This window comes from Amblyraja radiata, chromosome 2, assembly GCF_010909765.2.
Source record: "Amblyraja radiata isolate CabotCenter1 chromosome 2, sAmbRad1.1.pri, whole genome shotgun sequence".
In the NCBI taxonomy this organism is placed as follows: Eukaryota; Metazoa; Chordata; class Chondrichthyes; order Rajiformes; family Rajidae; genus Amblyraja; species Amblyraja radiata.
The window spans coordinates 44,288,463-44,311,606 of record NC_045957.1 but is presented as its reverse complement, the minus strand read 5'-3'; the positions used below and the strand labels follow the sequence as shown (position 1 = coordinate 44,311,606).

The following is a 23,144-nucleotide window of genomic DNA, read 5'->3' as shown; positions in this document are numbered from 1 at the left end:
TAATTATTTTAACTGGAAATCTTATCAAAGTTATCATTTTTTTTCTCTGCGTAGTGTTACAGGTTAAACTTTGTTCTAATGAAGATTATACATCTGGATCACAAACAGTTCTGAATCTTCACTTTTGTACTGCATTTCAAGGTGAGGATGATGTGGTGAAAATTTGTATCTTCAATCTTGTCTTGATGAAATTAAGTAAATTTGGACATTTTCAACGTAGTCTTTATGTAGAATTACCAACACACAGTTCAAAGTCACCATTAACACGCATTGGAAGAATTACTAGATTAACAATCCTATTTTAATGACAAAATGCCTTACAATTGTTTTGGAATTACAACTGTAAACAGCAGTAAATATAAAATTTGGATGCTGAAGGAAACCATTTGGCCAATCATGTCCATGCAGCTGAAGAAGAACTGTCTCTGGAATTTTGAGTAGTTTCATTACAATTAAGACTATAAACTCATTGTTTTGCCACATCCCACAACTCAAATGTGCTTCATTAACTCATTATACCTCCAACCACTTCACAGTGAGGCACTCAGGTATTTAAACTGTACTAAATACTGCTACATCATCTTAGAGCAGCTCTGAATATGACTCCGTGATGAGCAAGCAGGATTCCACATGGGAAGATCCTGCAGCGAACAGATCTTTGTGTTACGAAATGTACGTTGCCTATTTCCTTCGCTCCATAGATGCTGCTGCACCCGCTGAGTTTCTCCAGCTTTGTGTACCTTCGATTTTCCAGCATCTGCAGTTCCTTCTTAAACACTAATAAATGTTGTTGATTTCAAAAAGGCATTTGATAGTATACATAGAGACACCCCCTGTGGCGAATTCTTCAAGTGTATGGCATCCCAGAGGATTTCTTCAACATCTTCAAGAACCTTTACGAGGGATCCAGTTGTTGCGTCAAGGTTGATTCAGGAAACACAGAATTCTTTGACATTGTCATAGGGGTAAGACAAGGTTGCCTTCTATCCCCCATACTATTTATTGTCATGATCGACTATGTCATGCAGAAGACAATGAACAAACCTGACTTTGGAATACCTTGGAGAACAGGAAGACGCCTCAGACCTAGATATTGCTGATGACATTGCACCACTAGCAGAGTCCAAACACACCCTTCAAGACATGACAACCGCTATGGAGGAGAATGCATCAAAGGTTGGATTAAAGATCAGAAGACTAAGACCATGCAGACTGGAGACCAGCAGCCAATAGAGCAACTGATAATCAATGGGGAACCTGTGGAAAACGCCACAAGATTTACCTATCTTGGCAGCATGTTCACAGCAGATGGAGATGTAGAGGTCGACATCAACTCCCGAGTTGGTAAAGCTGCATCAGTCTTCAGAAGAATGCAGCCAATATGGTCTAGTGGCGGGATATCCAAGATGCTATGTCAAGCTCTTCCAGTCTGTAGTCTTCCCTACAGCCCTCTATGCCAGTGAGAGATGGAAAATCAATGTGACGATGAAAAATAAATTTGATGCATTCCAACAATGCTGCTTGAGGAAGATCCTGAAGACTAGCTACAGACACCACATCACAAACGAGGAGATCTACCGGGAAAATGCAAGAAAGCCTCTCAGCCAGGTCATAGAGGTACGCAGGATGAAATTTGCAGGACATGTACTCAGAATGTCACCAGAAAGTGCACCTAATATAGCAATGACATGACAACCTGACGGAAGAAGGAAAAGAGGCCGACCAAAACTCACATGGAGGCGAAAATTCCAGAAGGATTTGGAAGCCCGGGACGCTAACCTATCGAGGGTGGAAGACGTTGCACATAACTAAACAGAAGGGCGAATGCTTCAAGATTCAAGAGAGTTTATTGTCATGTGTCCCAGATAGGACAATGAAATTCTTGCTTTGCTTCAGCACAACAGAATATAGTAGGCATAAATAAATACAGAACAGATCAGTGTGACCATATACCATTGAATATCTATATTACTAAAAGTCTGATCTTGACCACTTCCTGTTTTTTGTTTCATGATTTTAGAAAAAATGCTGCCACTTATGGCTGTGATTTTTGGCCATCTTACTCAGAGTCCCCCTCCACTGCGCAGGACAAGAGGATTTTTCCCATCGATGAAAAATAAGAGTTATTAATGTTTTTTAAAATGTTGAGATTCCCTCTGCTGCCCCTGCTGGTGGGAGGGGGGAGGGACTATAAAACCCGGAAGTGTTGTGCCTCAGTCAGTCTCTGCAAGATGGGGAAGTGAGAGGGTCATATCTCTCAGTCTGAGCTGTGAATACCACTGAACACATGTCAACTAAACTGTGAGTGTGTTTTTACTGACATTGAGTGCCCTTAATGTGGTTTGAAAATGAAAATGTGGTTGGTTTGAAGTAAAAGCACTGCAAATGGTTGGTGGGGGGTTGGGTTGAAGTAAAAGCACTGCAAATGGTTGGTGGGGGTTTGGGTTGAAGTAAAAGCACTGCAAATGGTTGGTGGGGGTTTGGGTTGAAGTAAAAGCACTGCAAATGGTTGGTGGGGGTTTGGGTTGAAGCAAAAGCACTGCAAATGGTTGGTGGGTGTTTGGGTTGAAGTAAAAGCTCTGTAAATGGTTTTGCTGGTGTTGAGAGCCTGTTGGTTTTGCTGGTGTTGAGCGCCCAATGCACTCAACGGTGTGGAAGGAACTAACTCTAAGTAAGTAAATATTTAACTACTTTGCGTTGTAGTGAGGTATCGGGTGCATTCACAGCAAGGAAGGATCTTGCTTCCTAAAATAGTTATCTAAATTTTCTTTTAAAACGGTTAGATTCCTGTCTCTATATCCTTTAAGGTGGAGAATTCCAGACTCTTAACACCTTCTTAGCGCAACAAGTTTACCCTCAGCTCCCCTTTTTTCGTTCAAATGCTTTAAATCTCTACTTCTGGTTATTGGCATTATAGGGCCATCTTACCTGCATTAACCAACTCTCCACTCCACTAAACTTTCCCTCAACTTGTTCTGTTCCAAACAAAAATAACTCAAAATTATCCAATTTATTCTCAAAGTAATTAGTCTTTGTAATATTCTCAGAATTCTCTTATGATCTTGCAAGTAAAATTATGAGCCTTATATGATGGGATAACCAAAAATCTATGCTGTACAGTAGCGGTGGCATAACCAGGATGTTATAATATCTTAGCAACTGTTCACACTAGCACAGAAAGCATAGGTTTAAGGCAAGAGGGGAAAGATTTAATAGGAACCTGAAGGGCAACTATTTCACATGGAGGGTAGTGGGTATATGGAAAGAGCTGCTAGAGGATGTAATTGAAACAAATACAATAACAACTTTAAAAATACATGTGGACAGGTACATGGATAGAAAAAGTTTGGTGGGATATGGGTCAAATGTGGATAAATGGGATTAGTTTAGATGGGGCATCTTGGTCAGCATGGACGAGTTGGGCCGAAGGGCCTAGTTTCTTGCTCTAGGACTAAGTCTAAGTCACAGGTACACAAAATTGCTGGGGAAACTCAGCGGGTGCAGCAGCATCTATGGAGCGAAGGAAATAGGCGACGTTTCGGGCCGAAACCCTTCTTCAGACTGATGGGGGGTGGGGAAAGAAAGAAGGAAAAAGGGAGGAGGAGGAGGAGCCCGAGGGCGGGCGGATGGGAGGAGACAGCTAGAGGGTTAAGGAAGGGGAGGAGACAGCACGGGCTAGCCAAATTGGGAGAATTCAATGTTAATGCCGTTGTTTTGGGTCGAGACCCTTCTTTAGTCTGATGAAGGCTCTCGTCTGATGAAGGAATGTTAATTCCTCCCCTTCCTTAACCCTCTAGCTGTCTCCTCCCATCCGCCCGCCCTCGGGCTCCTCCTCCTCCTCCCTTTTTCCTTCTTTCTTTCCCCACCCCCCATCAGTCTGAAGAAGGGTTTCGGCCCGAAACGTTGCCTATTTCCTTCGCTCCATAGATGCTGCTGCACCCGCTGAGTTTCCCCAGCAATTTTGTGTACCTTCGATATTCCAGCATCTGCAGTTCCCTTTTGAACACTAAGTCACAGGTAGACTGATGCTTCACTAACATAATGAATCTGGTACTTAGCACTGCTGCACCTACTGTATTCATCCTTTCAGTCACAAAAACATCTGTTGCCATTAGCTCTTGCTTCCTGCACTGAACCAATTTTTGGTCCAACTTGCCAATTTTCCTTAAATTACATGGGTTTTCTGATTACCCGGCCTTACGGGATCATATCAGAAAAGAACGTTGCTAAAATACATAAGGCTATATCAAATGCACAAACCTCTGTCATCATTAAAAAATAGTTAGCCAGTTAAGACCTTCCCTGACAAGTTCATGCAAACAACCCTAGATTAATTTATATATGCAAGAAGGAACTGCTGGTTTACACGAAAGATAGACACAAATGCTGGAGTAACACTGCGTGTCAGGCAACATCTCTGGTGAAAATGCATAGGTGACCTTTCGGGTCGAGAGCCTTCATCAGACTAAAGAAGGGTCTCGACCCAAAATGTCACCTATTCCTTTTCGCCAGAGATACTGCCTGACCAGCAGTTACTCCAGCATTTTGTGTCTGTCTAGATTAATTTATATCTTGTTTAATGATGGTCAACATATTTGCTCTTTTTTTCCCCTATTTTCTCCACAATCATCTTACACTGATAAACTTAACAATCTACAGAGTCTACAAATTTACAATCCTTCGACAACTGACCTTTTACCAGAGAGTCATGCCTTAAGCTGGTCAGTGGCTCTACTATTTTCTATCTTGTTTCCATTTAACAGCCCAACATACATTTATTTATTCTGCTTCTGGCAATTTACACTCAAGGACATATACCTGATTTACAATCAAGCTTACGGAGTTCACAGTATTCGAGACGTAATTTCGCCCAAATGCATCTGTCAAAGACGACGATCTTGTCTCCAAGTTGTAAAGCATTGTGTGTCTATCATATTACTGAGCTTGTTCGTACTTTTGTAGCCAGTTTTTACAGCAAGGCAGCGATGAATCTTTTATCCCGTGCTTAATAATATTTTTTTAATGATTCTGGTCTTGGCAACACCCATTAAATCTTGATCAGTGTCTATGTTATTAAACTAATACTTACACAATTCACATTAAAAATGGAAAAGCCTCACCCCCCCCCCAAAAAAGTGATTTATTCAATTTGATAATTTAAACTGTGTAAACTATAATTAGACATATTGTGAAAATACAGGTTGAACACCGATTTTCTGGCACCCTCGATTCTAGAGCCTGTCTGGATTATCCGTTCATCTGGACCAACAGATGTTACGTGACAATGAAATGACAATATACCCCTGGCCCGTTACCGACACCCCTCCCATGTCTCTAAAGCACCATAGAGTACCAGAAACTTAAAACAAAAATAAAATGTAAACTGATTGTGAATGGAATGACCTGCCGACCCATCCCCGGATCCCACCATAACCCCGGCCGCTTGTAACCTTATAAGAGTGCACCACGAGGATCAGTGTTGGGACTATTGCTATAATACATTAATACTTTTGATATGAATGTAGAAAATATGAGTAATAAGCTCACGCGTGACAAGAAAAGTGGTGGTATTGATGAGGAAGGTTGTCTTCAGCTACAAAACAATATTCATGCATGTTCACCCAGGGCATCTTTGTGCTCCCAATACCAATAAATGAATTTGTCAAGGGTCTCAATTCCACACCAAATCAGCCATTCCTAGAGGTCAGTGAGGATGTTACATTCTTCCCCTTCCCCCCCCCCCCCCCCTCACAAAGGAGAGGGTGTGTAGGAGATTTGAGGATGCTACCATGTCTGAAAATTGTATGATTAATTGTGATTCTCTCTGGCTAGAGGTAGATTAAATGAAGCATTAACATTGAGGATTCGAGAGGAACCTACTTTCCTTAAACTGAGGGGGGCAAAACCTCAGGCAAACTTAATGTAATTGGTAGAAGGGCTGAAAGGAAGACACCCAAGAGTTTTGAAACTCAAAAGGGTTTGAAACCCACTATCCAAATAAAATGAGTATTTGAAGCAGAAATCTGCAACACATTTTAAAAATGCGGAGACGTGTATTTGACGAATGGTGACACACAGGTCAGCAGAGAGGTGCTGAAGGTGGGCTTAGAATATGCAGCTCTTTTGTAACTAGCATAGGTATGATGGTTTTGGTCTCTGTTTTGTAAAGTTCCATATTTTGCATCAAGAAACTGATCCAATATTGGCCTAAATAAAAGGTTGACGGAACTCGAACAGATCAGTCTGAAGAAAGTCCAGACTTGAAATGTTGTTTATCTATTTCCTCCACAGATGCAGTCTGGCCCATTTTCCAGCCTTTTGATCAAAATTCCAGCAGTCACTTGGGTCTCCAATACAGGTCTTGTCTGGCTGAAATGGATTTTCAATACAACACTGTTTATATTAGAGATGTAGATATAAAAGGCTTTGATCTGTACTAAATTCCCTGAAATAAAAACTTTATTCTTAGATGAGATCTTTTTATACTGTTTGGGCACACATATCATTTGGAGTAATCTGTCTGACAAATGTAGTCCACAAACCTTGTATATCAGGTCCCCACGTCAAGCCAAATCGGTTCTATTTCAATTCTTATTGTTTGACTTACTCATCTTCTTCTTTATATTTCTCGTGTCTAAAGTGCCCATTAAATATCTAAAGGACTGACTAAAGGAGTTATTTCATTGCTGGATAAAACTTAAATGAGTGATCTGTTACTGCCAGTTGTTTGAGATCTACAAACCTTACTGGTGGCCTACCAGCTCCTGGATACATTTTGACATTGCTGTTCTAAAGAATTTGATTAGCACCACAACTTCCTGTTACTTTAAACAACAGTAACTTTACACATGAAAGTAAATATTGAATTATGATATTTTTTGGAGACGTTTAATTGCAAGTTAAACAATTCTTACCTACAGCAGAATACACCCAGTTCAAACTCCTTGGGATTGAGCCATATTCAGAATATGGATACATTTGGATTGTAAATTAATGGTATTATTATGCATGTAATGTTTTAATTTGTGTCTTGCGAGTGGCACCACTCAAAGAACTGCAGTCTCATAGCTTCTGCCGTCCAGGTTCAACCCAACTTCTGGTGCTCTCAGTAGAGATACTTCTGCTATAACTTGATTATTGTGCTCCTAAGTAACCTTGTGTTACAGAAAATTGCATGATAAAAACAATTGTGTTAATGGGTGTTGGGGGATAGACAATTTCCGACTTGCAATAATAAATTTTTTCCCTGCATTATTTTCAAAAAACAAAGTTTTGAGAATGCAAAAAAAATTGCGGCTGCTAGCTAGAACTACTAAATGCTGTATGTTACATTGCACATGTTATCATTGCACATGTGTCAATAGAAATGATTGCTTGCCATAAAAATGATTTTTCTCCCACAAATTTTGTACTTATTTCAATCAATACCAATATACCTACCTAAATTTTTTTTCAAAAAACTCGATTCCCACATCACAAATTTTATATGGGACTATAAATCCCATAGAATCCAAAGACGACAATTATGTAAACCCAAAGAATTCGGTGGACTTGCACTCCCCAATTTTTTGTACTACTATTGGGCAGTGAATATCAAAAATATGATTCACTGGTTGGACAACTCAACACAACAGGCAGAATGGATAGTAATGGAGAGAGAGGATTGTTCTCCTTTTAACATAGGAGTGATCCATCTCTCCCCACTAAAATTGAATACTATATACAAGAGAAATCCGATTATCCATAGCACAATACGAATTTGGAGACAAATAAAATTTACTCTCAAATTAAGAAACCTATCGCTTCTCTCTCCTATAGCTAATAATCCGTTGTTTAAACCATCTACTATCACAAAGCGTTTACTCACTGGGAAAGAATAGGAATTAAAACGTTTGGAGATATGAATGAAATGGGGAAACCTTTTATCATTCCAAGAATTACAACTTATATACAATTTGAAAAGTAAGCAATATTTTAGATACCTGCAAATTCGAGATTACTTGAAAAAACATACACAAGAATACCAAACTCTGATGTCAGATCTATTAGATGAAGGCATGAACAGAATGAAGAATGAATTAAATAATTTAATATCATACTTGTATAATATTATTCTAAATATAGAGATACCTTCATCAGATGTAATAAAAGTGGGAACAAGAACTATCTATAAAAATTTCTAAAGACAGATGGGATAAATATTTGCTATATGTACATAAATGCTCGATTAATGTAAGACACATCCTAATCCAATTTAAAATTTTACATAGACTATATTACTCGAAAAGCAAACTGAATAAAATGTTTCCAAATGTTTCCCCCATCTGTGATAAATGTCTATCTCAAGAAGCAACTATAGCAACTATAGCACACTCCTTCGTTTCCTGTATAAAACTTCATAAATTTTGGAATGATGAAAGCCTGCTCTGAGCTAACTTCATTTCAAAATTGTTTCCTTAACTATGGCTTGATAACGGCAAAAAAACGTATACTCAAATTTTGGAAAAATGCACCCACCCCAAAGCTTAAAATGTGGATCACAAGCATGTCTGAAATGTTACATCTCGAAGATATGAGATTCGTCCTAGCAGGAAAATCAGAACAATTCTTAAAGATATGGTCTCCTTTCATCGATTTATTATGTATAATATGGTGCAACATAACTCTGGAAACTAACCTTTTCAGAACTGGGTGAGAGGTATGGAAAGATATGAAGTAGGTATATTCCTTTTCTTTTCTGTTCTGTTTTTTTTCTTCTTCCCCTTTTTTTTCTATTTCTTTTTTTTGCTCTTCCTTTCTGGTCTTCTCTTTTTTTCTACATCTTTATGGTCTCTTTCTCTATATCTATCTACAAACTACTAATTTTTAACTTCTGGGGCCTACACATCACTACTTTCCTTAATCTCTTCTTTTTTCTTCTTTTCTTGCGTCTATTATTTTTCGATTGTTAAATTTAAAACAAGAAGTTGTACACAAAATGTATTATGTATTATGCCATGGTTTATACATTGCTTCTAATAAAAATATTTTAAAAAAGAAATGATTGCTTGCATGCAGCCTGGAAAGTAGCAGTTGTGTTCTTAAGGGACAATGGTATCTGATTATGTGTGGAGGCTACATGATTCCCCCCACCCCCCCCCAAGACATCTTTCTTTCCGCTTGCCAAATTCCAAGGTATCTTTTAACTAATTCTCTAGTTTCCGATTGAAATCACGTTATAACCAATTTGGCCTGCATAATACCAAATTGTGTTTTTCAATTCATCAATCGTGTTATATCCAATTTATATTATGGAAAATAGTGTTATTATCAGAACAATCTGTAAAAAGTTTACATTTGTTTAAGAAGGAACTGCAGATGCTGGAAAATCGAAGGTACACAAAAATGCTGGAGAAACTCAGCGGGTGCCGCAGTTTCACCAGCATTTTTGTGTACCTTAGAGTTTACATTTGTTCCTTGTGACTTGAAGACATTGGAATAGATCGGGTAGGTGCACAGAATCTCTTGCACAGAGTAGGGAAATCGAGGGCCAGAGGACATACGATACGATGGTAATTTATTGTCAGACCGAGGTGTGAAATTTGTATATGCATACAGCCATACAGTAAAATAAAGAACACAACACACAATAGAGTCCAACATAAAACATCCCCACACAGCAGAATCGAAAAGTTTCCCACTGTGAGGGAAGGCACCAAAGTCAGTCATCTTCCTCTGATGTTCCTGATGTTCACCCGTGGTCGGGGCCTCCGGAGCCCTCCGCAGTCGCCGCTACGGGCAGCCAGCCGCTCAGGCCCACTAGCCGGGATGATGGAACTCTGGCGTCAGAACGGAGGCCTACCTCAGCGGCTTGTACCTCCGAATTGGCTGCTTCCCACAGGAATCCGCGGCTCCCAATGTCCCCAGGCCGCGCCGGGCAGAGATTCACACTGGCGGCCCTCGGCAAAGGGCCCCAGGGACTCCACGATGTTGGAGTCAGCGCAGCCCGCGTTGGGAGCTCCTCGAACCAGAGCTCCGAGATGTTGGAGCAGCGGGCTCAATGCTCCGGAGCTCCAAACGGCGATCCAGGTAGGTATCGCCCGCTCCGTGATGAATCCAGTGCCGCGCCGTCGCTGCTGAAGCTCTGGACCGGTCCCCGATCTCCTGTAGGAAAGGCCGCTCCGATCCAGTGGTAGGCCGAGGAGGGAGGGGAGGGGGGGGGGGGGGGCAAGGACGCGACTCGGAGAAATAGTCGCATCCTCGCCAGGAAGCGACTTGGAAAGGGTTCCCCCCCTTTACCCTACCCCCACATAGAAAAACTAAAGAATCCCCAAAACAAAATGTTAGACAAACAAAAAACAAAAAGACACAAGTTCAAGGTAAAGGCGAAAAGGTTTAATAGGAATCTGAGGGGTAGCTTTTCACACAAAGGGTGGTGGGTGTATGGAACAAGCTGCCAGAGGAGGTAGTTGAGGCTGGGACTATCCCAGCGTTTAAGAAACAGTTAGACAGGTACATGGATATGACAGATTTGGAAGGATATGGACCAAGCGCAGGCAGATGGGACTAGTGTAGCTGGGACATGTTGTCCGGTGTGGGCCAGTTGGGCCCGTTTCCACACTCTATGGTTTCCTCCCATATTGCAAAAGCATACAGATTGGTCGGATAACTGCCCACGGTAAATTGCTCCTAGTGTGTAAGCGAGGGGTAGAATCCAGGAGGAGTAGGTGCAAATGTAGGGGAGAATAAAATAGAATTGGTGCAGGATTAATGCAGGCTTTAGGATCAGCTATTTCTGTGCTATATGACTATGGAAAAACTATGAAAACATTGAGGACATTACTCATAAAATGCGCTGAAATTCATGATAAAAAAAGGTAAATGCTTCCATTTGATACCCTTTCTAGTTCATTTTATATTTTGAATTGCAATAGATGATGAATTTTCAAGTAACAAGGAATGTATTATGGATAATGCAGAGAGTAGGTCCATACTAGAGAGCTTGAAGAATTCAGTGTGCCGTGTCAGATATAAAATTAAATTAGGAAATCTTAGTCTGCATCTTCAGCCATGGACTTCTGTAAACCAAGATAGATTAACTTGCAATATTGCCTATCATAAAATCTCTATCAGGAATATTTTTTTGCACTTTTAGAAGACACTAGACCAAGTGAGACCCAGTGGGTCCCGTCCCCCCAATGGGGGGGGGGGGGGGGGGGGGGGGGGGGGGGGGGGGGGGGGGGGGGGCACAACGTCACAGGGGAGGGCTGGTTCCAGAACGCAATATTCCACCACTCACCCATAGGTCCCAATACTCACCACTCCCTAGAGAGGGATGGGGGGGGGGGGGAGAGAGGGAGGAAGGTAGAGGGGGGGAGGAAGAGAGGCAGGGGGAGGGGGTAGAGAGGCAGAGGGAGGGGAAGGGGAGTAGGGAGGGGAGTAGAGAGGGAGGGTAGAGAGGGAGAGGGCAGCAGAGACCCTACCCCATCTCCATCATCTACCTCATTTCACTCATCCTCCTTCCCTCACTCCCACTCCCTGACCCAGAACCTACCCAGGTTGGAGAGCAGCGCCAAGGCCTGAATAGCTTGAGAGCCCATTGTGATTGGCGCACTGTGAGAGGCAGCCAGCTTGAGAGGCCATTGTTACCGTTGGCAACAGTCATTGGGGCAGTTGGCAGCCAGCTTGAGAGCAAAGATCATAGAGCATAGAGTCCACTCCTGCAAAATCCAATGGACTAATGTGCAGTACAGAACGGTGCGGGACCTCCGCTATTTTAGCAAACCTGACCCGACTTCCGTGGAATGGGTAATCAGTAAAGATCATAGAACGGAGTCGGGTCGGGTTGGTTTCTTTATTTGAAAATAGAAATGAGGAAAACTATCAAGGGAATGATTTGGTATGGTGATTGAAAAGTTTCTGAAATACTAACTTAGAATGGAATCGGAGCATGCAACCATTGTCTTTTTTGAGGAGGACGGATGAGAGCTTTGGCTTACAGCCCAGGATGGAATTAATTTTAGCAAATGTTTGCATGCTGTCAGAGCAATATTTCAACGGCCTGCATTATCTGCAAATCGAACATTAAAAATGGCATGACTGCAGATGCTGGTTTAAACTGAAGATATACAGAATGCTGTAGTAACTCAGCGGAACAAGTCCCTTTCCCGTGACTTTCAGTCTGACGAAGGGTCTTGACCCGAAAAGTCACCCATTCCTTCTCTCCAGAGATGCTGCCTGTCCCGCTGAGTTACTCCAGCATTTTGTGTCTATCTTTGGTTTCAAACCAGCATCTGCAGTTCCTTCCTAGACACACATCAGTCTGTCCAGTCGAGGGTACAATTGGTGTTCGAAATACAACAGCGAGTGTCCATGGATGATTAATGCACCTGGCTCCAGTTTATGTACTTAACTTTGTCCCGCATTGAAACCGATCCCGGGGTGAATTAATCACCAGTAAATACACGCTTCATTCCCCACTTTTCATTACTTGTATGACAGTTTCTAAAATAGGTGCACGCAATGCTTTGGGGCCTGTTTGAATGGGTGAAAAATACAGCGATTTCGAATCTCGCTGCACTTTCAGTAGAGTTATTTTCTTTACTCATTTCAATGCGCATAAAGGCAAATGACAATACAACATGAAGATTTTTGGCACAAACAACCTGACGAGGGTTCGAGCATAAGTGGCCCATGTATAGGCTGACACCACAGGACCCCCCCCCCCCCAGAACCGGAGGAAGGAATAGCATGGTCGAAGGCGGCTCCTGCATGTGGGTCTGGGACACCCCAGGCGTGGGTCGTGATGGAGGGCCCACGGGCGCAGTGACGCTCTGCGTGGGTGATCCCGAGGTACCGAGGGGTGCGAGGAGACCGATGCAGAAGCCGCTGGACCGAGGAGACACAGTCGCATCTCCTCGACCAGCTAAGGGAGAGTGTCCTGTGGAATGCGGCCCCCAGCAACAGCTGGGAGACGTCTGCAACAATGAGGGAGAAAAAACGAAATAAAATAAACAAACCAATTTCTGTACCGGGCGTGGAGATGCAGTGAACACAAAATGAACAGTAACACAAATTACAGTGCAATCTGTGTCCAAAGTTCAAATTGTCCAGTGTTCATAGTGCAGGATAGGAAAGCTGTGCAGTGTTGCAGTGACGGCCTCCAACCTGAATAAGGCGCTGTTGCCGGTGGTCAGGCTGCAGGGACTGCATCTGGCTGGAAGGTGGCGCTGTGGACGGCAGTGAGGCTACAGTCACGGCATCCGGCCGGATGGTGGCGCTGTGGGCGACAGTGAGTCTGCAGTGTCGGCAGCCGCTCTGACTGTGGCGCTGTTGCCGGTGGTCAGGCTGCAGGGACGGCATCCGGCAGGAAGGTGGCGCTGTGGACGGTAAGTTCATAAGTTCGAGTTTCTCTTCCGGCCGGCCGCAGCGGCCATGTTTGTAGTCATGCGGCTGCTTGTTTCAGGAGGCCACGGCAGCCATTTTGCTGTCCGGCTGAAGCGGCGTTCACCAGAGATTGAAGACGCTGCTGCTGGGCCGGACAGGCAGCCAGCGCCCAAGGATCTTCGGAGTCAGTGCCGGTGAGGAGAAGGGCGTCTCCTGCAATTGACCCAGGTAAGCCCGCACTATCGGGTTGCTAGGCCCTGGGCAGCGGCCGGCGGGGTCCGGTGCGGTGCAGGGCAGGGCGTGGCGCCGTGGTCGTGGTGAGGCCAGGTGCGGTGCCACGTCTGAAGCCGTGCCCGCGGCTGGTATAACCTCTCCGCTCCGGTGGGCGGCTCCGGGCAGGTCATGCGGAGGAGCTCGGCGGCCGTCACACAAGGCATCCTGCCCCGTTGCTGGGAGCGGGAGAGCGGCGGCAGCCGCGGCTTCTCAGCTCCGGTGAGCAGCAGCTGGTGGGGAAGCGGCGGCATCCCAGATGTAGCGGCATACCTCACTGCAAGGGTCGGGTTTGTGGCAATGTAGTTCTGCAGGTCAGGTCTCCCGAGGCTGCGTGCATCAGGTAAAATCCAAATTTCAATTTGGACAGTCGGGGATCACCAATGTAGCGGCACCAAACATGGTGAATAAAGGTGAGACGTCAGGCCGGTTCAAAGAGTAGTTTATTCAGTGGTGCCACGTTAGGTTGGTGCGCTAACTATATTAACAGTGTTGCTGTAGCTGAGCGAGGTTGTTCACTCGGGCTCAGCTACCGGTTGACTACCTTAAGGTCTCGAGGTGAGATGACCTTAAGTACCAGGAAACTACCTCTAACCCATGACGTCATGTGCCTGCCCTCGTACATCCTGACGAGGGTTCGAGCATAAGTGGCCCGTGTATAGGCTGAAGCCACAACGGCACAATTATAGGTAATCAAAAGAAAAATAATTAACTTTATCCAACACCTGGGTGAGAAGGGTCTCGACCAGAAATGTCACCCATTCATTCTCGCCAGAGATGCTGCCTGGCCTGAACCGCTGAGTTACTCCAGCTATTTGTGTCTATCTTCAGTGTAAACCAAAGATCATATAGCGGAGCAAGATAGTCCACTCCAAAGATCATAGATGGATGCCATGACCAAAGATCATAGATTGGAGCGGAGGCGGAAGCCGGTTACAGAAATGGCGCTGAGGATTACCCATGACCTACTACGGCTTTTTCGACGAGTGGACTATCTTGCTCCGCTCTATAATGTTTGCTTGCGAGCCCATTGTGATGTCATTGTGGCAGTCAGCAGGCAGTTTGAGAGCCCATTGTGATTGGTGCACTGTGAGAAGCAATGTGACATCATCACTGGACGCTCCTAGAAAGAGGTTTTGGCTTTTTTTGAAACTTTAAATCATGAATAACTTCGGAAATATAGGTCGGAATGCGATGGGAAGATATTTATCGCTTCGACGGGAAAAATGAGAGTAGAATATGTGAAAATGGGAAGGCTGTGGCGTAGCATTTGAAAGAGATAGGAAAAAGCAGAGCAGAATGACACATTGCCGGCACAAACAAAGAGTTTTCGTATTATATAGATGGTTTCTTAGTTTACCTTTTCTACATGCTTGCTTTAAAAGACCTTTCATCCTTCATTTATTTAGTCCCTGTCTGCCTACTATTAATTAATGTTGCATTTTTGCACCTTTTTCTAACCTTTTCTGAGGAATGTCCAATTGAAGTAGTTCTACAGAACCAACACATCGGTTATGTTTCATATGTGGTCACGAGTCCTGTACAACTTCATGCATCAAATCCAAAATAAACATTTTTGCACATTGCATAAAGTTGTTTCTTCTTGCCAGGCTCATTCCTGCTTCCAAACAAAATGTCTTCACTGTACCTCAGCATACCTCCATTTATCCTTCTGATGTCTCTATTGAAGACAATATAGGCTTGAAGCAGCCTGGGTGAGGCGATGAGGCACGAGTTAAAGACAAATCTTTTTATAATAAAACGACAACTTTGAGAAGATGGTAAAGATCGAGTCAAGTACAAATAGTTCAGTGATCATGAGCTAGGTTCAGCAGAGTTAGGGATATAACAGAAGATATGAACCTGACAAAGAAAGGCAGACTAAAAAAAGACTTGATTTTATTTCCTTAAGCTTCAAGAAAAAGTAAATAAAAACATAACCTAAAAAAATTGAAAATCTAATATCAACTTATTCACTAAAATTGAGGGTATACAGTAAATAATATGTTTTGACTGGCATAAGTAAACTAAAAGCTTCTACTAAAATTAAACACCCTTTCTTCCAGAAAAGAGTTGTAACAGTTTGTGAGTCTATTCCGCATTACTGATAAAGGTCTACTTAAAAAAAAGTTTCCCATGGTTTAAGTGTTACAATTCTCATTCACTTTGGACTGAGACACCAATATTTTCCCACCCTGCAGGAAATCTCCCCTATCACAGGAATTGTTAAACTGCTGTGAAGTCTATAAATGGCGGCTTTTCAACATGAGGGATTGAATGCCTTGAAAAGCAACCGATGAATTCTCAGAAAAGAAGTTTAATTTTCTTTGGACCATTTTGTCTGTTCTTTGACCATTTGGGCAGTAAACAGACAATATTTTAATATTGCTTGAACATACCACCCGTCACTTATTCCCCTCCCCGCTCCATAAATAAATTAATATTTAAATGATTTGCACTTGCATCCTGGTTTTTCTTATTATACTGTCTGAATTGAATAATTTATCTTTAACAGATTGAGATAATTTACAATAATCGTGCATTGTTCTTATTGATAAGATAGAAAAAGTTCACTTTAAATGAAGATATAGAAATAGTATCTGAAAAAAATAAAGGGATTACAGCTTTCATTATATTCAGTGACTACCATCCTAATGCACCTCTATTTTTAAAAGGGAGAAAGAATAAAGCCTTGTTTTTTCAATTTACAGACTTGAGAATTCTAACATTATTTCATGTCTTCAGTTTCAATTTTTCAGATTGATAACCTTTTTCAAAAAAACAACACGCTAATAATGGAGAGTTATGGTAACGAGGCCTCACAGACATTATTTCACAGAGAAGGGAAAATAAATATCTTTGAAATTCCCGAGTCTTTTCAAATAGTTACAAAATATAATGTCCTGCTAATCACCCAAGGAGATGAATTGGTATGGACACATTCATTCTACCATACAAAATAGAAACTATTCCAAAAGCATATATAAAGCACATATAACCTTTTCCAAATTAAGTCAAGCAAATAAAAGTTCCCGTAAATATTCAGAGCAATTATTTTTTAATTAGACTGACTAAATTACCTGCGTAATTTACTGGAATTAAAAAGAAAACTAACCTTTTGTCAGTTAATCCTTTAAAATCAAATACTTTTTCATAATTTTATTGAGAATTTTTCCTTTATTCAAATACTTTGTGTCTCTTTTATTTGTTAATAGCCTTTGACATTATTTAATAATTCAACAATAAAAATATTTCTCAAAACTATTGCAGGTTTATAATTTTCAGTGGCACGTTATTGATAAGGGTAGAGATTGAACTTTTTTTCGCCTTCCATTATAGTGAGGAATGTGGAGGAGTCTCCGTGGATGTTCATGTTAAAATGTGTTTTGTGTGTTCTGTTGCTTTTTATTTGTATGACTGACTTGGCAAATGAAATTCCTCGTATGTTGCAAAACATACTTAGCTAATAAAGTATTATTGTGATTGTGTGACTGTGATACGATGCATGAGGTTGGTAAAGCCGAGTATAATTTGCAGATTGACAAAACGCTGTTTTACTATATGTTTTGCTGTCTCAGCATTAATGAAAAACAAATGTACAATTCAAATTGATTAAAATGCTTGTCATGATGCAAAGAGTATGTTTAAAGAAGCAAAAATAGTATGCACACACACAAAACTATAATCACTGGGGATCTCGGGAAACACTTCACACTGGTCAAAGTATGTTGGCATAAACAATGCCTTCAGGCAAGCAAAGATGACTCAATGTATTGATATCTGAAATTGCTGTTGTATGTGATATATCATCAACATAATTGAAGCACAGTAAAAGGTCTTTCAGTTTTCATTACTGCTTTCATTTTACAGTTATTACACTAATCTACACCATAAACATTTTCTTCTAAGGGGTATTTAGTAGGTTTAAAAAAAGATTATCAGTTTACAGTATTATTTTATCATTTTCATCGATTAAAATCAATGCTTCAAATATGAGCCAGCTTTATATGTTATACACTGAAAACAGTCCAGGGAAGTCATTGTAAGCGAAAGCATAGGAATCCTACTTCGTTTTGGAATGCTCACATGTAAACTAGTGGGTTGATAATGTAAACATGTAGATGGGTTGATAATAAATGGCCAATGGTCTCAAAATCTTCAATCTCAAAACTATTATTTGACTGCTCAAGGCTTATTGGTTTTGCATACCAGAAGTCAACATGATTATTATTGTTATTAGTCCATTATTGTCAAGTGCACTTAGCACTTAGACCTTTGAACTACTTTAAAGATTTTGGTAAAGATTTAACATCTAGGAAGAAAATTGTTCATGTAGAAAATGTAGCGAATCCTTGTAGCAGTAAATCTCTACACTGTACATCACTGCTGCAAATACTTAAACACAAAGAGCTGTGGTGTGCAACATGGCAAGAAAAATATTGCAGCCAATGAAACATATTAATAGGGAACCAGTTAATCACATCGTTTGTGTAGCGACTTCACTTTCTACTTCTTTTCATTATCAATTCTTCTTCGTCCGTGGGGATAAATAAAAATGTGCATAAAATGTCAATGTTATTTTTACAAATCTACACATTAAAAATCCCTTGCAAAGGTATCACACTTAATAGGAATGTTAAATGTACTTTAAATTCTGGAGACAAGACCACATAGCAACTTAAAATAGAGATTGCATGTTTGGTTATTTATGGTATTTTCCTCAAACAAGGTACCATTTGAAATAAAATATCCGACAGTGAAACCATAGAGACCGAGTTGCATAGACACTACCACCTAAAGAAAATAAAGGTTTCTTTAAAAACTCTACATGATTTCTAAAAATTCTTTTTTGACGTTGCGTTCAAATGCACCGAATTCGGTTGAGCATCTTAGACCTGGTGTAATACGCTGCAAATTAATAATATAACTTGTTATCGGGGAGCATATTTGAGAACAGCAAGTGATAAATCGGTCCGAAATACAATAAGAAAACAATACATGCCGGTTTCATTTAGATTTTAAAAAATACGATTTAGATTGATTCGTTTGTACTGGATTCAACATGACTTGGCTGCCTGGTAATATCTCAATCTTAATGACATTATCCAGACTTTCTCGGAATACAATTTCCCAGTTAGCAAAAACATGCGATAATCGTAAACTAATTAATTTAGAAAATACAGAAGGCTATACCTGTTACAGTCATCTGAAAATCAAATGTGGACAACTTGCAGCCAGTTTAAATAGTGCCACTGGTAGTTATTAAGTCCTTATGTTATATACTTTAAATCTCTTAAATGCCACTTACCCAATTGACAGCAAACCTCGTGAATGAATAGGAGCAAAGTCCAGCAAATGCAACAAGCCAGGAGTATTTTAATTGCCATTGTCATTTGTTAATTGTATTATATTTTTTGTCTTCTTCGCGGCAATTGGCATTTAAGGTGATTTCTGGAGAGTGGGTGAAAAGGCGCCAAGCTTATAGCCGCTGCTGAGGGCAGAGTTGTTTTTTTTCCGGGTGGCAGCACCAACAGCCGACTCCAGCACTCCACCGGCTCTCTGCTTGTGTTGCAGTAGTTGCAGGATTCCCCGGGCGCTGGCGGTCCGAGGAGCGGGAGCGAGGGAGGAGTCAATGGGCAGGGGGACAGCGGCCGCGCGCCGCCCAGTACCCGGGGCTTTGCGCGCGTGAACCAGGGAGCGCGCATCGCGCGCCCACGATGCGGCGACTCAGGCGCGCGCCCGGGGAGCACAGGACCCCCTGCGTGCACCTATCATTTCAGTCTTACCTCCTTTAAAAAAAACTGGTTCATAAATGCCTTTAAAAATATATATGCATATAGACTTAATCCCTTTCAGCCTTGGGATTCAGTTGATCACCGTCCAAATTGTTTGCCTTAGTCCGGACTTTTAGTGGCGGATTATCATCAGGTACAGCATCGCTCCCTTCTGAAGATTGCACTGGTTTTATGCAAAACGATGTCTTCTAATGAAGAGAGCACAGCGCCACAGTTTGGTCATCATGAACAGCAATGCACGGAATAAATATTGGGCAGACTTTTGGCACCGATGAAATAAAGTAACTAGCTTGCGCAGAGCAACAATTGCTCAGTTCCTAGTTCCCACAAGTAAATACATTAACAACGAAAGTGTTTATAATCTTGTTATAAAGCCACCCTGAGACCTCCAAAACATGCCTCATTTTTCATGCTTTCCCAGTTCGATGCTTTTTTACAGGAAGAAATGGTCTCTTGCAAGTTTTTGTAATCTTGTTTTGAGCCTCAACATTATATATTCCAAATATTAAGATTTAATGGAATCCTTTCTCTACAAAGCAAAACTATCACTTGCTGTGCTCTCTCTCTACCTTGCCTTCCCTGCCCCACTCCTTTTAATCCTCCTTGCAAACTCCACCGGCACACTTCTGCAGCATCCCTCTGTCTATCTCAATCCTCATCTGATTTATTCACTCTCTGAAGCACACCACTGGAACTTCAGACTTCCAACTGAAGATTCTGATCACCCAATTATATTTATCAGCCCCACCATCCTGGTATCATTCGTATCTTAATTAATATAGAACCTTCTCCTCACAAACAATCGCAAACCTCATTTTTATTTGTGAACGTTTTTGAAAATTCTTATCACTTGATAAACACTTTTTTGCTGTTCCGAGTTTCTATACTCCACCTCTACCATTCCTTCCACTATGACTATAACTGGACATAAAGTTTGTGTAGGAATACAATGATTACTGCCTACAGTCAATTCCAATGGCTTCTAGGCGTAATCATTGGCCTCTCCAATTTATTTTCTCCATGTCACCTTTAATAGTTATCCACAAACATTCACACACAATGAGTCCTGGGGGTACTTTATCTGAATCTATTTTATTGCAATAGCATGTATCTAGTTATTAAACCTTCAAGCCCGAGGGGAAAACATTTATACAATCCAATTTATTTTTTTCACAAATATTAGATTACAAATTGGCAAATTTGCAGATGACACAAAGCTGGGTGGCAGTGTGAACTGTGAGGAGGATGCTATGAGAATGCAGGGTGACTTGGACAGGTTGGGTGAGTGGGCAGATGCATGGCAGATGCAGTTTAATGTGGATAAATGTGAGGTTATCCACTTTGGTAGCAAAAACAGGAAGGCTGATTATTATTTAAATGTTGTCAAGTTGTGAAAAGGGGTAGTACAATGGGATCTGGGGGTCCTTGTTCATCAGTCAATGAAAGTAAGCATGCATGTATAGCAGGCAGTGAAGAAAGCGAATGGCATGATGGCCTTCATAACAAGAGGAGTTGAGTATAGGAGCAAAGAGGTTCTTCTGCAGTTGTATGTGGCCCTAGTGAGACCACACCTGGAGTATTGTGTGCAGTTTTGGTCCGCTAATTTGAGGAAGGACATTCTTGCTATTGAAGAAGTGCAGCATAGGTTTACAAGGTTAATTCCCAGGATTGCGGGTCTGTCATATGCTGAGAGAATGGAGCGGCTGGGCTTGTATACTCTGGAGTTTAGAAGGATGAGAGGGAATCTTATTGAAACATGTCGGATTATTAAGTGTTTAGACACGCTAGAGGCAGGAAACATGTTCCCGATGTTGGGGGTGTCCAGAACCAGGGGCCACAGTTTAAAAATAAGGGAAACAGTACTTCACACAGAGTTGTGAGTCTGTGGAATTCTCTGCCTCACAGGGCGGTCAGGCCGGTTCTCTGAATAATTTGAAGATAGAGCAGATAGGGCTCTTAAAGATAGCGGAGTCAGGGGATATGAGGAGAAGGCAGGAAAGGGTTACTGATTGTGGATGATCAGCCATGATCACATTGAATGGCTGGCTCGAAGGGCCGAATGGCCTACTCTTGCACCTATTGTCTAAATATCTAGAGCTAGTCAAAAAATAGATATTACTAGGTGTAATTAAGCGTTTTAAAACAGGCAAATTTTTAAAGTGCATATTAAAGGAAGGTGAATCGGTAAGGTGTTTAAGAAAGGGAAATCCAAATCCAAAGATATGCAAACCTGAAGATACAGATCCCAAATCAGGGAATTAAGGATTTTTCAGATGTCCAAAAAGCCAAGGTTGGATTAAGTACACAGTTATTTGTCACCGAAGTAGAAAAACTATGAAAGATTTGAACACAAGTTGTTAATGTTGATCTACTACTATGGGAGTTAGGTGAATTTTAGAGTCATAGAGTTATACAGTGTGGAAACTGGACCTTCGGCCCAACTTGCTCACACCGGCCAACATGTCCCACCTGCCCACATTTGGCACATATCCCTCCAAACCTGTCCTATCCATGTACCTGTTTAACTGTTTCTTAAACATTAGGATAGTTCCTGCCTCAACTACCTCCTCTGGCAGCTTGTTCCATACACCACCACCCTTTGTGTGAAAAAGTTAAATCTATTGCCCTTCACCTTAAACCTACAGTAGGTTTTCTGGTCCTTGATTCACCTACTCTAGACAAGAGACTGTGCATCTATCCGATCTATTCCTCCCATCAGTTTAGTTTATTGTCACATGTAATGAGAAACAGCGAGAAGCTTCTTTGTTATGTGCTATCCAGTCAGCGGCAAGACTATACATGATTACAATCAAGCCGCCCTCAGTGGACAGATGCAGGATAAAGGGAATAACATTTTGTGTAAGAAAAGTCCAATAAAGTCAGATTAATAATAGTCCATCGACCTCCAACGAGGTAGATGGTAGGTCAGAACCGCTCTCTAGTTGGTGATAGGATGGTTCAGTTGCCTGATAACAACTGGGAAGAAACTTTGGGAATAGATGCAGGATTTGATATAGTCATAAGTAGAGCCAGGATTTTGCCATAAATGCCATGTGCCTTTTCATGCCTTTTTTGATGATTTCAGGAAGACAACTGTAATAAGTCGACACTCTTGCTATTTGCAGTGGGATTGGAGTGGTGAAAGGTAGGGTAGGTAGTTTTCTGTTTTAGATCCTTTTGAAGGAGATTGATGCCCTCCCTTTCTTCTGCTGTTGCTTTTTCCCACACCTTCCTCAGGCTTCTTCTTTCTTTAACAAGTCGTTGGATTTCCTGGAGACGACAGGACTTGGGGGGAGGAGGCCTATCTTTCCTGCTGAGTTGTTCCTTCTCACCAAATTTCTCTTTTCCATAGCTGTAGACTAGATCACCAATCTTCTCCAACTTCTTTTCTGCTGATCCCTTGATTCCACTTAAGATTAAGCTCACATCTGCATTGATGATTTCCCACTCCTTGCTGTTAGACTTTGGCCATTTCACCAACGGCTTACGTCCTTGCATGTTCTCCACTTTACGATGTGCCTGGTTGCGTCTTGGACTGTTGCCTGAAACATCTGCCACATCCCGTAGGGTGCTGATGCTCTGCGGACTGTGGATTTCTTCCTGCTGCTGAGTTTCATCCGACTGATTTGACCTTCTCTTGACAGAATCTGGTCAATGCGGGGCACTGGGTTGGGGATTTTCAAGCATTTCTTCCGTCCCTGATGAATTTTGAGA

At 41.7% G+C, this 23,144-nt stretch overlaps 1 protein-coding gene across 2 annotated transcripts in view; it reads right to left on the bottom strand.

Annotated features, from left to right (window-relative positions):
• vwde (von Willebrand factor D and EGF domains) overlaps positions 1–19,245 on the bottom strand; it is a 175,078-nt gene extending 155,833 nt beyond the window's left edge. The window contains exon 1 of one of the 2 annotated variants that reach the window (XM_033045672.1): positions 18,944–19,245. In XM_033045672.1, coding sequence (XP_032901563.1) covers positions 18,944–19,028 — 85 coding nt within the window. In that variant the 5' untranslated portion in view covers positions 19,029–19,245. The remainder of the gene's footprint in view (positions 1–18,943) is intronic. The other variant, XM_033045662.1, reaches the window with a different exon arrangement.
• Positions 19,246–23,144: the final 3,899 nt, after the last annotated feature.